At 37.1% G+C, this 18,456-nt stretch overlaps 1 protein-coding gene across 1 annotated transcript; it reads right to left on the bottom strand.

Annotated features, from left to right (window-relative positions):
* Window positions 1-996: 996 nt before the first annotated feature.
* On the bottom strand, window positions 997-16,937 carry LOC105052832 (homeobox-DDT domain protein RLT3). Its single transcript, XM_010933781.3, has 19 exons — window positions 16,646-16,937; window positions 14,638-14,743; window positions 14,238-14,498; window positions 13,921-14,148; window positions 12,828-12,892; window positions 12,064-12,303; window positions 11,868-11,930; window positions 11,395-11,611; window positions 11,209-11,309; window positions 9,847-9,933; window positions 9,591-9,722; window positions 8,613-8,753; window positions 7,601-7,723; window positions 7,025-7,489; window positions 5,149-5,592; window positions 4,412-5,038; window positions 4,105-4,209; window positions 3,754-3,979; window positions 997-1,476 (listed from the first exon to the last, which is right to left on the bottom strand). The coding sequence occupies exons 2-19, from the start codon at window positions 14,726-14,728 to the stop codon at window positions 1,454-1,456; spliced, it is 3,639 nt and encodes a 1,212-aa protein (XP_010932083.2). The 5' UTR covers window positions 14,729-14,743; window positions 16,646-16,937; the 3' UTR covers window positions 997-1,453.
* Between the last annotated feature and the right edge of the window lie 1,519 nt (window positions 16,938-18,456).

The raw sequence follows: 18,456 nt of genomic DNA, 5'->3' as shown, positions 1-18,456 counted from the left end.
GGTCTCTTTGTAGGTGGGCGGCATCAACGTCTTCCGTCAACTTCTTGCCGCTTTGCTCCAGCTGGACAATGCCATCTTGGCTGCACCTACAAAGTCTCTCGATGCAAATCCTGTCCCAGATACAGCAAAATAATCACCTGCATGTCAGCCTACCTCACGTTACTTACAAAATGATGCTTTGCAGGCAATCAAACAAGCAGCGTTTTACAGAGTTTGCACCTCGAATATTATTAGAGGCAGGAGTGATTAACGCAGGTGCAGAGACGTTTAACACAGTGTTCTCCTGTCCATATTAGCTTCAAATTTTATATTGACCTCCAAAAAGCTAAAAACCAAAAAAATTTTCCTCATATACAACAAAATTTTTCAACTAAACAATGAGTCAACGATCATGATATCAGATACAACTTTAGTGATCCGCATATCTCATCAGCTTAGGTACCACCAATTTTATAGTGGTAGCTCTCCTCCGCATATGTCAGTCGAGCAGTTGTCCATCAAGTTAAGAACCAAACTTCTCAATCTCTTACAGGATATGGTACCCAACCAGGGATATCCCTGATAGGAGTGGTAACCTTGTTCCAAAGCAAGTTTTCATTACCAACCCCCACCTTAAAAAAAAAAAAAAAAACACACCAATGCCCTCAATTTGCAACCCCAAAAGCACGGCAAATAAAAAGCAGAAATATACCTCAAAGAAAACACCATCTATTGCCCCATGTAATTTAATTTTATGTCAAGACTCAAATCAGAATGTCAATGAACCAATGGGATAAAATAGACCACCGGATGCTAAGGAATGAAATTGACTCCATTACTATGACAGAATCATCAGAAAACATGCCATACAAATAGCAACGAATTGCTGTTAACATGAAAACAGGAATTATTTACTTCGCCTGAAGACTACTAAACAGCTCCCCTAATCACAAGTAATTGTACTCATGAGTTTTGAATCGTTTTGGTCAAAGTGCTGAACTGACATTAGAACAGATATTTAAAACAACAAAAACAAAAGAATTGTAAGACATTCATAGAGATGAAGTTATGAATATTAACATGAACGTCACCTTGCTGTGACAAACCTATACTTCAAAAATACATGAGTGCAAAACTTGTCAGGCCATGACGTTCATGTTTGGTAACTGAATCACTTTCAGCAGTTGCTGATCCAGCTGAACTACCTTATCCTCAAAACAATCAAAATTGGCATTGTATATAGCTCGAAACTGCAGCAAATTACAAATATTTGGTCTTGAGGATTGAGAAATCCATAGCAAAGGCCTGGTGGTGAATAAATCTTATCATCAATACGACCAAAATGCTTGAGCGAGATTATGTGGGCCATACATCTTCCAATCCTTTAACATTATCCCTGGCATTAGCTTGTACCTGAATGCTCTTGAACTTCGACACAGATGCTAAAAAAAAAAATAGCTTTATTGATTCCAAACTATCTCGTACAGGCCCCGCTTCCTGCAAGACAATTTTTGAATGTTGATAAAATGATGAGGGAGAAGAATACACCTAAGGGGCAAAAATATTCATCATAAGTTGATTGTATATTGCCAGGAATTAGCACAACCAACAGAGAAACCCATATACAATATCAGAATGTTCAATGAAATGCATCATCTTAAAGATAGTTGCTATCATAAACTTTTCAAACAATCAGCGTATCGAAAGAGATGTTAACAATTATCTTTTTCCTGCATTGAACAATCACAGGGATGTCTACCAGATAGGAAATTGCGCCTCTAGAACATCAAAGGCCAGTGAAAATGTTCAATTATTTCTACTCCAGAAGGAAAATTATTTTCTGAAACTCCCAATATCAATATAGTTCTTCAAACTAGTTTCCGCATCTCATACTTGCAATCAGATCAAACTAGTTTCTGCAATATATTTTCTGAAACTACCAAGATTAATATAGCTCTTCAAACTAGTTTGTGCATCTCATACTTGCAATCAAATCAAACTACCAACCTTATAGCTATAACCTTGCAAAATCTTCTAAGGCAACTCATAGTGCAAACATATAGCGTTATCAATGCCAAACTTAAAACATTTATATCGAGCAGAATTATTATAACTTTGCAAGATATTCTCAATAGTTCTGGTGTTTGGACCCAAGTACAGCAAAACATCCATTCTCAGTGCAAAATAACAAAGAAAATAAAATAAGGAAGAGCTCAATCACTGTCTGAGTCACAAGCTCAAATGTGCAACCCCCATCTCACTGTACTTTTGGTTAATGTACTCCAATAGTGAAGGCACACCATCTCAAGCACATCTAATTCACCATGTCCTCTATTGGTACTAATACTAAATAGCTCAGGCATTCCTTCTCCATTTTTAATCCTCTTCGATATACCAACATTCCCTCCATTCAACATATTATACTAAAGTGCCCTTTCAACCACCCAATTCTTCTATTTCTACACATTGTCTGCTTCATATCACATACACTTGTCTTTATTTACTAAAATTTTCAATTATCACATAACATCATCAAGAGAATGTTCTCCACTTTATTCACCCCATTTTAATGCCATTTCTGATACTTCCATCTATCGCTTTATCCACCTCATCTTAATCCTATCAACAAGCACTAGAGAAAGATGCAGCAGCAGGTCAATTACCTCATTGATTAGCTCCCCCATTTGGTCAATTTAATCTATTTGCCTATGGTTCCATTCAAATAACCATCTTCTTCACTTTGAATTTTATGTCATACTACAACCAGAAAGGCCACCAGTTCTTGCATTTGTTAATTCTTTTAAGACCTACCTGGGAACAAGCTGCCAGATCCAGCAAGGATCGGGAAGGGAAGAGAGTGCTGGAGGGGAAGAGAGAGAGGTAACAAGAGAAGAGAGGAATCACGAGGGTTGTGGACTTGATCCCTGCAAGATTTTTTATATAATATCTATATATCAGGTCCCGTGATCCCTTGCCCTCTCCCTGCTCCCATTGCCTTCCTCGCACAACACGCGCGCTGCCCCACCCCCCCCCCCCCCAACCCACCCGCAGGGCACTCTCTTGCCCTCCTGATCCAGCTGGATCAGGTGGTCCCCCCTGATCATAATCAAAAGCATGGAATAGATATATTAGCGCATAAACACACACTAAGAGCCTAAATTTGGGGATGCAACCAGTTTTGGCTGCATGTCTATATGCCGCAAAAGGGCTTCAGATTGCCTGCACCTAATGCAATTGCAGGCAACCAAACACCTAAATTTGTTCCCTGCAGCTGGATGCAGCATCTGTGGCTCAGATGAAGGCAACCAAACAGCCCCCAAGTAGAAAGATGTGGTCTAGAGTAAGAATATAGTAAATTCCTACCCTATGGCGGGGAAAAACTGACTTCAGAATTGTTATGAATGGTTAATAAACTGAAAGTTACAAAACTAATTAATTAGCCATAGACAGTAAATGCATTAAGGCAGTTACTCATTCATGGTAAAACCATAGAATGGTTAACCACAACAATTGCTTCAGAAGAGGAATTAATGCAACAAAAGAATAAGGCACCGAAGAAATTGATAAAAACTACTAGTTGAAAGCAAATCAAAGTGATACATTTCCACGCAACTAATAGAATAATTTCCAGATTGTTAAAAGCAAGCCATATATCAAAAGATATATCTAAGATGATAAACAATCAATCAAATTCACGAAATAAGCACACACAAGATCGTGATAATTTCGTAAGAAAAATTTACAAATCTAAATCATAGTAGGATGTTATCATACGTTGTAACTGCAACATGTTTGATAATCTTCTTTCAGATTGAACTCTTTCCAGATAAGGAGCAATCAGAGAATCCAATTTGACCATCCAAAGTGCAACTGCAGATGTTGTTTGCGGCATGGTCTGAAAATATACAATGATATCATCTAAAGCCATATTAGAACCCCAAGCAGAAGCACATTCATACAACCACTCCTCATTGATGGCACCAACAAAATCAACAAGAACCTGCCATGAATGTTTTTGAGAAAAGAACCAAAAGAACGAAAGTGTATGTCAGAAACCTTACATAACTACAATCTGAGTAATAAAAAATTGCAAATGACAGTAATTTGTATTTTTTGAAACCAAACCTGCAAAAGCTCGGGCATGGATGATGTGCGTCGCAGCCGCTTTACCCAGAGCTTGTGTGCTGAACTTGTCCATGTATTAGCTAATGCTGCAACAGGCATGTTCATCTGTAGAAAAACAGTGAACAGAGATTTCATCAACTAGAGCACTCAAGCTATTGCAGATTACACTGCAACCATGATCAAAATCACATGCATTTTTTTTCTGATCTCCTTGCAAGTTACAATTGAAAATCAGAACAAGTTCACACTTGGATGAGACAAACAAAAAGAGGGTAAATAAAGACTATAAGTCAGGTTAAGGGCTTACCTCGATTGCATGAATTGCTGCTTTGAGTGCTTGCAACTGTGAGGGCAGAACCTTATGATTTGGATACTCACTGTCACTGGTGTCCTCCATTTCCCTACATGTTGCAACATGGATGGCATATCTTTCTTCAAGATCAAAATCTATCTCAAAGGTAGCGTGACATATTTTACAATGTTTTTCATCTCTCCAGTACAAATCATGGCAACTCTCACAACGTGCTAAAGATTCCATATATGACCTTTTACTGTACTTTACAGAATTAAGATTGGAATAGAAAGAACTCCATATCCATTTGTCAAATGCCTGCAGACGTTCCCACTTTTGCTTCCTATCTTCAGCACCCTTCCCAACTTCCAGAATTATAGCACCAGATGCAGCCAACAGATTTTCTGTGGATTCTGTAGGAATCATAACATTATCTATATCTGAAATAGGTGAAGATCCATCTCCACCGTTTGTATCTAAGTCGGATGGATCAGATCTTCTGGTTTGCCTGATTCTAATTTCATCAGTTATATACCCATCCATTGCTTGACAGAGAAATGATTCCCTCTTCTCCAAAGATGCTAAAAGGCGAGCCTCGCGTGTGCCTCTACCATCTAAAACAGAGCACAGTGTATGCAAAACCTACATTGCAGTTAAAGACAGCAACATCCTTCCAGGTTAGCTTGAAGAAAATAAGTTATAAGAAATTCAATGCATTTCCTTAAGTGAGATTTAAAGGAGATTATAACAACCTGTGATGTATCAATCACCCCCCAATGACCATCTTCAGAAGACTCAAAATAGACCCTTCGATGGCCTGGATCATCTGCAGTACAAGGGCCAAGGAAAAGCCAGTAGCTATTGTACCTGCGATCAGATCCTAAATATATGGATTGTAATGGATGCATGACTTGACCAGGTTCTCCCATAGGCTCAGCGTTCTTTCTTCTGGAGACACCTGGGTGATGTTCATTTGCATTGACAGAGGATTGCCCCTTCTTAGTTGTCTTTAAGAAGGTAGCAGAAAAATCAGTTGGACAAGAAACTGGTAAAGAATGTGTTTCCTCTACATTATGGGCAAGTCCCTCCCACGATGCTTGGGATAGGAGATGATTATTTGTTGATGATTTCTTTATTTTTGCACCTGATCCATGAGATCGTGTACTGGGAATGACTGATATGGCTCTTACTGGTTCCTGCATACAAAGAGTAACATGATGAATGTAAAACATTTTACAAGTTCTAGGGAAGTCAAGCCAAGAAAAATAAAAACCAAAGATTTTAACGACTGTTAAACCAAAGGGTTTGCCAACCTAAATTCATCAGATCACAGAATTCTCTTTATCCAGTGTAATCTAGCTTCGATTTCCCAGGTTAAAGAAAACAGAGCAGAGCATGTTGGGTCAAGAATTATGATCTGCCTAAAAAGATGATGTTCAGGTTTAAGCAATAGAATAACGCAACTAGGAGCAACTCTCTTTATAGAGCAAGAAAGGCATTATTAAAATATCTTTTTACAGGGTCACTTGTAACATGATACAGTTAGTGTTGATAATTATTGGCATCGATGTTCAGATTCCTTTATCAATGCAAGAAATGTTCAATCATCATCTAGCCTTTCCCAACAGTTTGGGGTCAGCTAGTAGAAGAAATTTTTCAGAAGGAAGAATTCACACAAAAGAAACAACAAAATATTATGCATATGTTCAACAACATATCACATCAAAAAAATGGTGGCACAATGGCATAAAAGATAAATAAATGACGGTTAGAACAGGAAACGAGGACAATGAACAGAGAGCGGATGGATAGAGGAGAAAAAAATATATATAGAGTGAAAAATGGGATAAGCTGTAATTCATTAGTTCAGAAAAAAGAAAGAGTAGAATGGTTGAAATTGTAGATAGAAAAACAAAAGGCTGACATGTTTAGCCAAAAACATAGCAACTCCAGAATGTACAAAGGTCTTCTCAAAACATTGCCACCACACCCCCCGCCCCCACCAAAAAAAAAAAAGGAGGAACTATGCAGATGCATTCAGTAGAGATAGTTACACAATAAAAAATCCCTACTTGAATATTTAAGCATGTATATACCTCTCAAAAATCCCTGCTTGAGTATTTACTTTTCAAAGGTAAAGAGGAATATACACACCTTTAAACGTCTGAAATCTGCATGATATGTTGCATATAATTACATCATTTTTCAAAATTAGTTTAGCTTGTTGAAAAATAAACCTAAATTGTCAATTGACTATTTTGCCCCTATTTATATATATGATTCTTTGCATTTCAAAAATTTCATGACAGCTTCCATTTAGCAGTAAATAAGCAACCAAGAAATCTAAGTGCAAGGATATCCATATATGTGTGTGACTAGTGTGTAAAACTTAGCATATTTTTGGAGGAGCATATATGCAAGTTCCAAATTGTTGGAGGATACATGCAGTTTCCAATTTTTTAGGGGCAAATAAACAAATAAGCGCTTTTTTGACGATAAATATGGAAAAAGCCTAAACATCCTCCGTTAAAAAAACCAGAAGATAAAAGAAAAATAGATAATCAATATTTTACAATGAACATGCAATACGAGAATAGGAACTAGATAGGTCAGGCAACTTCTGATTACCTCAGTTCTTAAAATAGAACCAGCGCCAACAAGATCAACAAGAGCTGCCAAAGCATTCAACTTCTCTTCAATGCTTAAATCTGAGTATTCACCCTCCATCAATCCAAGAACCCATGCTTCTCCTGAATAACTTTCATCAATTTCAATGCATTTAGCTACCTCTTGGCCAGTTTTCTTTTGCCAAGCCTTGTACTTAATGATCTGTCTTTCACGTACAGCAGAATTTATCTCCTTAGAATCATCAGAATCATCATTGCTGGAACTAGCATCCACAGAGTCATCATCTACACTTCCTGAATCCTCAGTATCTGATAGCAGGTCTTCTTTTCCTTTAACATGAGGATCCACACGAAGGCGAAATGCTGAAGGCCCGATTTTCTCAAACAATGTGATATCACTGGAAAGAGTTGAGCGTATCAACTGTTCGAGTTCTTCTTTTGTGTGGGGAAGGTCAAGGTCAACAATCTGAAGAATAACAAATAAAGGCCATATGAATACATTAAAAACTTGCATTTTCAGATATTTCGCATTTTTGATATGTTCATGGATGCATCATAGCTTTTTTTTTGATTATACCTCAGAAGTTCTTGCCAGCTCAGAAACTTTTAAACCACCAGTTCCTTGCTTGTATAACAATGTAAATAGTGCTCCTTTCAGTGTACGGGGATGTAGGCCATATTTAGCCATCCGATTCCTATCCTGCAACATGAACATGTAAGAGATGAAAAATGAGGCATTTTCTTTTAATTCACGACTATTTTAGCCAAGCACAAAACCGCACTTCTTTACCTGAACTTGGTGAGGCATAAAACTTATAGTAACGGTAAGAATGATAACATGAATAAGATATAGAGGAATAGATATATTATAAAGGACCAGCAAGTAGGCAACAACAACACATTGAATGACAACATATGATATGGAGCTCAGAAGTATAAATTATAATGCAAGTAATCTAAAAGCCCACTTAAGATTTACACAGTGCTATCCCACATTGTACAATAGAAACAGTTTGAAAATAGCTTGGTAGCCTGCCAAACATCATCATCCAGGAAAAAATCAAATGATAATCGAATTGTTTCCACAACCTAATCAAATGACAATTTGGTTAATCTTGCAGACACATGGAAATTACTCTCTTGCTTTAATATTTGTAAGATCTCACACTAACAAAAGAATGACAAGCATGAATAACAAATCAAGCAGCACTGTCAGCCTGCTGCCATAGAAACACTTAGTATTAGATACCTCAACCCACAAATGTGAGGTCACGTTAAATAATAATAACAAGTCAACAAAAACAACAATAGTTATTCATATAAAGGTTTCAAATGCCAGCCCGTGCTGATCTGTGCCAACCAGCACATATCATGTCAGGAACAGTCCCAACACACAATACAGTTGCACAGTATTACTTTTTTAGAATATTTTTTATTAAAACAAGACGTTAGATTCTTTTAAAATCTATTGTTTCCAACTGCGAAACACCTATGCCGGCACAGACTGGCACATGGCACAACCACCGGCATCAGCACCTAAGTCTTTGCCGCATATCCGTCCATCATGCTAAAGATTCATTTTTTAATACCTTGCTAAAAATTTGTCTCTTCATTGTATTCTGCTTTGAACCATAACCTGCTGCAACCAACACTTGTCGCAGTATTTCAGTCCATGTAAGAGGACTGAGAGATCTACTCCAGAAATTCACATCAAGTTCTTGTTCTCTTACCTGCACGAGAAACAATTTCCAAACCAAAATGTACATGAGAGTTTAACTAGAGAAAAAAGCACAAGAATGAAGAGAGGGTTTAGTAAGTTATGAAATGAGGAGTCATAATGAAGAAGAATAAAGCATTGAATCAATGTTGAAAATTGGATATCTTATAATCATCAGAGGACACTGCCCAATCAAATCATAAACTCTAAGTCGCATAACACAAGATTTATTGGTATTACTCTCATAATAAGAGATATACGAAAAACAACTAATTTCAACCTACTTTCTGATTAAACAGCATCTAAATGTGGAACAAACCAAAAATTCTTCATGCTTCTGTTAGTAAGAAACAGAGGAAAAATATGCTAGCACAAATATACAAAAGCTAAACCTAACTTTTAGGCCATGTTCACCTTCATAAAAAGAATCTCTAAAAAAACACCTTCACCTGATATAGGTCAAGAAAGTTCCTCAATATTTTTTTTCTGAATTACTTGCAAATGAAATGAAGAAATCCATAGCTTGATCTACCAAATTACCATGAAAAAATTGTAAGTCCAGAAATATCAAAACAATAATTGATGGGTCCGGACACAAAGCTCAGCTAACAATGATGTATCTCAATTTTATGTTTCATCATAATGGACAACAGAGAAGAACAACAGTGATACATCAATTTCCATGCACTCATTGAAAACTAGGAGTTGCAAGAGATCACATTCATAACATGCTGTGGGAAAAAGGAAAAGCCAAACATTTATTTTTTTTAAAAAAAAATCCGGCTGGTTTTACAATATGAGAAACAACAACAAGAAATTATGAAGCATTCACTCAGGATCACAAACTTACAAAGTTCAGAAACCCTAGAAATCTGCAGTCCTTGAAAGCCCGACAGATGAATCCAGCAGCTATCTCCCTCTCCACTGCTAACAGAAGCAGCTTGAGAAGAGCCACATGAATTTTTCCTAATAAGAAGGAGTCCTAGAATTCACATATGAAAAGTAATGGCTCAATATCAACATGCGAAAATGGTGCATAAAAGTAAGCTCTTAAAAAAATAGCCCAAATATATTTAATTTAGATTTAGCCTTCAAAAGGGTTTTACCTTGTCATGGAATGCCTGAGCAAGCTCATCTAGGGTAAAGGGGCATACGTTAATTGTTGCAGAATGAGTATACAAGAAACGCAAAACCTGTTTAAGAAACAAGGCATCAGATAGACATTCCAAGAGTAAAATAATAATGGCAACTTCAAAGGACAAAGGTAAGATATACCCCAACACCATTCTACTATTGGCAGCAAAGTATGTTGTAAGTAAGGTTTACCTCAAAGCTTCTAGTTGAAAAGGGAACAGGGAAGAAAGCATGCCAAGCCAGGGTTGGTTAATATATACTAAGGAAGAAGGGGAGGACTGAGCCAAAATACAAAATATATTCTCTGCATGGATGCTGTTACAATGCAACTAGTTCTATTTCTGCTGATCAAGATTTGTGGAGCCGAAAGAAGAGCAAATATCTGCTGCAAGTTTTTTATTTATGTTTCTCAGGTGGATGAATGCATAAGCACCAAATCCATATCCATTCATGATTTGCCATACCGCCCCATACCAGATGGTATAAGGCATACCGTACCATACCAATCTCGTACCGGTATGCTATTTTGTACCATACCCACATCAGATATACTGTCTCATACCATATCGAACCACGTACCAACACTGTGACAAGAAGATACCAATATGGGGTCCGGTACCAAGATGGCGAACCTTTCACTATTTTAGAATTTCTTCTCATTGATCCATAGCCAAGTGTCATAAGCTAAACTGAATGGTCTCAGTAACATCTATTTTTCTAGAAGCAGACACAAGAGGCAGCAAAATGCCTAACCATGTTTCTGTTATCTTACATAAAAATATAGATTATGAAAATATTTATTACAGAGAGCAAAAGATTAAACACTATCTGCATCATTTTTCTGAATCATCATCTAAACTTATTACTTAGTACAAAAAATTGATATTATCAGAGAACAGGAAGGTAATAGCTGATTTTGAATGAACTCAAACATCATCCATTAAATGAAGAAAAACCAAACATGGAAATGAGTCACAAGAGATCTAGCAAATTAACAGTGAGAAATACATTTGTGCCGACAGCATACACGTGTATCTATTTGACTACTTTTAATACATTTACTAACAGCTCTCATTCAGGAGGTTTCATAGTTATGAAACTAATATTTATGAGGTAAAAGCTACAATAGGATGTTGAAGGGGAGCTGCAATTGGAATTGTTGTATATCTAGAAAAGATGAGGTAAAAAGTGAAGATGGCTCAAATTTCATAAATATATCCAGGTATACTAGCACAGTGAACAGTGAAATTCCTCGTGCCATACAGTGAAAGTCACATGAATTTCTGCATCAGGCAGAAGATGCAATTAACAGGGGAAAAAAGTAGTGCACTAACCTTGAACAGTTTTTTAACGAGTTCTGGTGAAGAATCCCAAGGTCTTATACATAATGGTGGCTTCATTTTCACACTTTGTGGAGGAAACCTGGCCAGCAAGTCTTTGAAAAAAAAAAAAAGAATATTAAGTGTGTTATGTCTGAAAAGATAAGACAGATCCTTATGGAATTAGGGGAGGAAAGAAACCTTTGCAAAGTGGACACCCATGTCTTCCACTTGAAGCAAGATGAGCAGAACACCTCAATGGATTTGGTCCAGCCTGTAACTCCCTGAGTTCCAGCTCCTCGTCATCAACTAATACTGTCAGCGCATTTGATTGTTCCAAAGATTTAAGTTCATCAAGTGAAAGCTTGCATTCTGTTGGATGAGGTTTCTTCTGATCTACATCCTTGCCACAAGGTACCTGAGTATTGTGCAAAAAAATTGAAGAACAAAATGAATAATATTTTATCTTGATGTAGATTTGCATACTGATTATGCATCTTTAAGTTACTTGACCAAAAAAATTTGTGACGACATGCAAAAATTTTGACAATCTCTAGCCTATTTACAAGCTAGAGAATATCTTTCAGCTGCAATCCAGCTAATTTCCATCAGCTGCTTGGCTTTCATTATTAATTTAATATTCATATTACAGAGAACATTCAAGGCAACAGCACCTTTCTTTTCCTTATGGGAAGCTTTCTCTTCTCCTGTATCTTTTTCCATGATGTATTTTGTCTCTGCATGATAAAAAGTTATCAGAGAAAACTCTCTTTCTAAGGTCTCGGAATTGGCTAAACCTACAAGAACAGTAATGAATCCCTTGAAGCATGAGAAAAAAGACAAAGTTAAATTACAAAATATTTATTGAACCTGTCCCCTTTGCTGCATTCCTTTTGAAAACTGACACATCACTTTTCTAAAAGAAGCATTAGATTTGAAAGGCATCCAGGCTGCACTTCCATTCACGAAATCAATACCAGTTGGAAACTTTCCACTTCCTGAATTTGTTGCATGCCATACTGTCATCAAACCTTTTCCAATACCAAACTTCCTTTCAAGAACATTTCTTTCACGGGAAGTTATAGGATCCAACATAGGAGACTCCAAGACCTAGAAATGTATATATTTGATGAAAGCAAATAAAAAGAAAACCACAAGTTAAATTACATTTCAAATCTTGAATGCAAAAATGAGCACATTCTGGTTTTAACAGACATCAGGTAAACATCTAAGGAGGCCATCCTTTCCTCATCATTGATGTGATGCTGAAAAATAATACCAAGTTACCAACCAAGCCTTAACCCACCAAGATAATGTCAACCATAGAGCATAATTACAAATTTAGAGAATATACATATAATTAAAAGAAAATTCTTCAAAATATGAAATTGAAGATATTCAAAATTATGTTGCTATCGATACAGACTACACAATAAAATGTTAAGGAAGCATATTGTCCTCAAAAAAATAATATAACTAACAAGAAGAGAAGAATGTACAACCTAAGCATGGTTTTAAGAAAAATCTGTTTCGCACGTTATAACTTATCCCATCTATTATGCATGGACTAAAATTTGCAACTTGGAAAGGGAAACTGAGCTACTTATCAGATCAAATGAAAATAATTTAGGTACCTTTCTCTTTTTGAGGCTTCTTTCGCTGTCACGGCAGGACTGAAGGTTTTGGCCCTTTCGGGAACCTGCCCACATGCAAAAAAAGAATTGAACCATATAAAGTTAGAAACACAAAAATGGAACTACAACTAAAAATAAGTAAAAAATCTCGAATACATCAGAAAAAGGTACCGATTTAAATGGTTTACAGTTTATACTGAATTATCCTGCTAGTTAACATATAAGGATACTGCATCATGATGTGATATATATACTATACGGAAACAAGCAACAGAAAGCCACTGTGAAATAAATATATAAATCATAAAAGATGCTTACAATTAAATGATTGAGAGCATAGCGACATTTATCTGTGCATCCTAGACAGCAACCTTGCAGATAAGCTTTCATTTGTTAAAGTAGTCAAACCCCAATATTATATAGAATATTTAGCAACAAGTAGATGAGCACACTGATGGCAATAGTCACACAGACAAGGGATGGGAACATAAGAAATAGATTTTAGACATGTCAGTTTGTGAAAACTAGAAGCCTAGATGATGGAAGACAAAGATAGAATGATAGAATTCCTTGTTTTTATTTTATCTTAGTCCTAATAAGAACAAAAGAGTCAAGGTTCTGCCTCTTGGAAGGAAGTGCTATGCTACAACACCACATCCTAACAGAAAAACAAACTTGGAAAACTCTCATATTTCTTACGGATAGCCACCATCAAGAGATGAAATCTGATCCAGATCTTTTCCAGGTTTATATACACAAATTCAAGGATTACAAAACAATTCAATGTCATGCTAAAAGAAATGTAACCTTTAGACATTGAAATTTTAAAAATTTTGTTATAGCAGATGACAACAGATTGCTGTGCTTAAAGTCTTTGTTTAATGTAGTGACTTCATGTTCAACTGTTTCCTTCTCTCTCTCTCTCTCTCCTTTTTTTTTTTTTTTTTGAATAAACATTTTGAATGTGCCACACCACCACCTTGGACAAAGGACCACTATGAACAGTATATTCCACCAAGGGAAAAAACAATGAAAAAAGGTGATTCAGCTAACACATCCATTTTCCCAGCTCGATATGCAGAGAACGACATACCTGTATGACAGCTCAAAACATTTCCAGGAGGATCAAACTCTGCTCCAAGAGGAGGACCATCTTTGCGGAATACTTTTTTCAAAATATAGTCCTTGGAAAATAAAACTTGTAAGCAAATAAGATGTTTCTTTTCTGCACACTGCATTCTCCCAGCAACAGAGTTATTCATATGTTGTCCTAAAATCTTCCAACTGTCTTTACGTCTCACAAGCTGGTTGCTAGAATGTCCTGCACAGGATTTCTTCCTTAAAACAGGTTGATTCTGGATTCCATAGCTCATAATATATCAACAAAGTGTGGGCCCTTTTCCCCCTTACCTGATATATTTGTCCTATGCATTATTGGTGCTGAGTGTTTGTCTTTCTGCCTCACATGCCTACCATCAGCAAAAAATGCAATGTCATTTGATTGATCTGATTCTAGTTCCACAACTTCACTGGATTTCAATTTACTCAGAGCTTCATTCTCCTTTTTTTCTTTCCTTCTCCTCTCAACAAACCATGTACGGATCTGGTTATATGTCAAATTCAGGGATACAGCATACTCTTCCACTGCCTTTTGCTTTGGATATTTCTCATCTGCATTCAAGAGTAAGAGGATACACAATAAGAATGCAATCAGACATAAGATCCTTGCTGATATTTAAACAAATGAGCAGTCATCTAGAAAAGAGATTACAGAAACAGGCAAAGCACACTCAAACTAGTAAATTGATACCTGAGTACAATTTTTCCAGTGATTGAAGTTGGGCTTGTGTTTTCTTTTTTGTCCCATTGTCTTTCTTTACATTGCTATCATCATTGGCCATCAACCCAGCAGAAGCCTGCAGACAATCTTCCCCACTAGAAGTTAGAACACAGAAATGGGGACATACGGAGAACCACTCCAAACAAGCAGATACTGCATCTCATGTGTAAAGTTATGTTCCAGACAAACAGATACTGCATCTCATGCGTAAAGTTATGGTCCAAACAAATAAGGTCAAAGTAATGTACAAATCAGAAGCAACTGAAAATTGTTCAACAGATGCTGCAGCTTATAAGAAAAATGTGAATTTTACACAGCAAAATTTATCACACAACTGGTTTATAAATGAACCCAAGAAATTCAACGAGCAACAAGGCAATTAAACAGGTGATTTCTAAATAAAGTTCAGCCATAAAAAAATTAACTTTACAAAATCATAAATAACATTTTAGAGCTAGTGAAAAGCATGTCCCAAAAAAAATTGTTGAAAACAAACTCATAATTAAATTCATTTCCTTCATAGAATCTAAAATCATCAACATAAGGGCACTGTAGAACTTGGGCAGTGTCAAGAAATTTTCAAATAAATCTGACTAACAGTTTTCTCACCAATGCTCCACAAAATTCTTTGTCTAGTCAATTGCATGGTATACCAGCAATATCCAGTCAATACATCAACTGCCAGATGACAATCAGCCAAATTTATTTAGACAACCACCCTGGAACACCATAATTAGCAAACATACTTTGAATAGCTTTATAGTGGCTATCTCCCTGGATATATAGCACACGAAAACACCGAACCAAACAATAATAATAACAACAATGGCATTGACAATGAAAAGATTGTCAAACAATGATAACCATTTCTCAAAATAAGCGGCTAATATCACTTAAAAGAACATTATCAGACCAGGGAACAATACATAATCACATCAAACTTCAGATCTAGTTAACAAGCCGTAACAAATAACTATTACCGCATCTACCATCCGAAATAAAATCACAAATCAAAACCAGCACAAAGTTTCATCATTTTGCTATCAAAAAAAAAAAAAAAACACTGACCCAAATTCCACACTCGGAAAGATGGTAAAACAGAAAACCAATATTCAAAACCTCAGATTTATAACTGAAACCCCATATTTCCATTAAACCCCTAAATCAAAAGAAATCACAGTGCAATTTATCTTGTCCACCTATGTTTTAAGATTAGAGACCAGACCTGCGCACAAACAATTATAGCACAACGAGGATCTCCTGCCATCTGGGCAGGGGCATAGTTCTCGTCTGCTCTTCCATTCTATGTTAGGGCATGGCATGCTTAGCATGCAGTGGCATGGCACCATTCCGAGTATTGGCATGCAGCCAAGACATCTCAGTCCCACAATCCGGTAAGGCACTCGCATGGTAAAAATCGTACCATGCCATGCCAATCAGCACTTAAGTCCACACTATGAGCTACTTCAGAGTAACAACTTTTCCAGAGCTTTTCATGAATATGACGACATGAGAAAGAAGAGAAAAACAAAAAGTCCGAGGGTGTTAAACAGTATCGATCACGTCTCTCTGAAAGATGAATCAGGAAACTAAAATCGCTTAGAAGAACACTCTCGGATGAAGAATAACACAAAAATCCTATCCAAATTCCGATCAACTAGTCCTAAAAACCATCACCAAATAAAATTTACCACTGATACTCGAAACGCCAACACCATATTTATCATTTAAAACCATGAGAAACTGGCAGCCAAATCCGACGGCCAAGAAAGCAGTAAAACAGAGGATTCATTCATCCGCAAAACATCAAACCTTCAAATAATACCCAAGCCAAAGAACTTGCCGAGCTACAAGCAAAGCAACGTCAAAAAGAACTCCTTATCCACCTAATTCTTAGATTAAAGCCCCGCACTACCCACTAAGAAAACCATCAAAAAGAAAAGCAAATAGTCCAATAGGATCAAGATAAAGAATGCACCTGGAGAAATTCACTGCTCAGATGAACTTAAAAAGAAGTCTCAGAGCTCCCCCAATATCACGGACCTCTCCAATGCAACGTGCGCATTTCTAAAGCCACTCTCTGAAGGGATTAGATTATAGCTGGGTTTAGGGTTTCTTGAAGGGATTACGGGGAGACGACGAAGGGAACCACATCCATTACCTACGAGGCCACATCGAAGGGGACGATAGGCGAGCCTCTCCCTCACTTATATGTGTACTACATTCCTATTTCCTAAGGTCTTCACACTCGCTCGCGCTCTGTCTCTCTCCTCTCTCTTTTCCCGACCCCAAAACCCTACCACTCTCTTACGGTCCATGGCTTAAACCCCAGTGAAAAATCTGCTGCGTTGGGAAACTAGATGCCCCGGGATTCGTGGGGATACTACGGAATGGCCCCTCGTCGTTGAATTCGGAAAGACCGTTCGATCAGGGGGGTTTGACATTTGGACGGTCGATATGGGTCTCCCTTGGGTGACTTCCGTCCGCCGAATGGGTCGAATTAAGTGATGCGACTCGAGTCGGGTTAGCCGAAACCTGATCAGATCGGACGGCTCACGATATGCGTGGGCTTAGCCTTCTCAGTTCTGGAGATAATTGTTTGATTTAGAAAATGCCGCTGTTGCCGATGCCTTATCCTCCGTCGGCTGTTTAAAGTAACGATGTATAACCATTTCGGAAGATCCGTTACGTTAGGATTTAGACATGTTCGTGGTTGGAACATAGAAATAACGGCTGCTATTTGACCATTTTTATATTTTAACAGCTATTGTGTAAAAAGGAAAAACGGCTCTTATTAAGCCTTTATCTTAATTAAAATAGTACTTTGCAAAATCCATTTTCTTAACTAATATCCATAAGTGTGTGTGTGTGTGTGTGTGTATATATAATGGTAAGATATGCTGCATCTGGATTAGAAGAGGGTCAGATGTTAGCAACTTACCTCCGAACACAAAAAAATTACAAACCTATGGCCACAGATTGCGGTGGAGTGACCATAAAGTTAAGCGAAAATATATCTGCATTGAAATTAGCAATGCATCTCTCAAAAAAAAAATTGATATAGTTGTATATAAAATATTAAAGACTAAAAATTTTTTTTTTTTTTTTCACCAATCGACCAAAAAAGAATTGTTACAATATATGGTTAGTGAGCTAAAGTATGTTATATGCTTAATTTTACAAAAATTAATTATTGATCCTAATCCAGATTCTCTAAAATATATACAAATTAAAATACAGCTTGTTTGGATATTTTTAATTATAGATCAAATGAAAATATGGCATTATATCAATAAAATTATTCATTTTCGTGATTCGATGGACAGATAAAAGATGTCAAAACTATATAACTTCTTGTTTGTAGATCATATTCATTGATGCTGGTTTTCATTTCGAAAGTTCATCCCTAAAATTATCTCTGATAGAGATCCCAGAGCTTCCCTCAACAAATTACAGAGCTCTAATAGCAGCATATGCATTTCTAAAACTACTCTTCAAGAGGATTTTAATTGTATTGTTAGGATTTGATGCCTCGAGATTCAATTCACATTGAGTCCACAGCGAGGTTCGCGACGAAAAACAAAATCCAACGAGATTAAGATCACCTCAAACGAAGCTCGGACGGAGGAGGTACATATGTTTGAAGCCTGCACGGAATCCGAGATGGTGGAGGACTGCCGGTGGAGCAGCGGCGATGCGGCTGCGTGCGGCGGGGCACAGCCCAGGTGCAGCTAGTGCGTGGGCTGGGTGCGCGTAGGGTGCGGCCCAGCAGGCGGACCCGACTCGGGC

This window comes from Elaeis guineensis, chromosome 10 (assembly GCF_000442705.2).
Source record: "Elaeis guineensis isolate ETL-2024a chromosome 10, EG11, whole genome shotgun sequence".
NCBI classification, from domain to species: domain Eukaryota; kingdom Viridiplantae; phylum Streptophyta; class Magnoliopsida; order Arecales; family Arecaceae; genus Elaeis; species Elaeis guineensis.
Note: the sequence above shows the minus strand (reverse complement) of the source record. Positions and strands in the feature narration are given on the sequence as shown.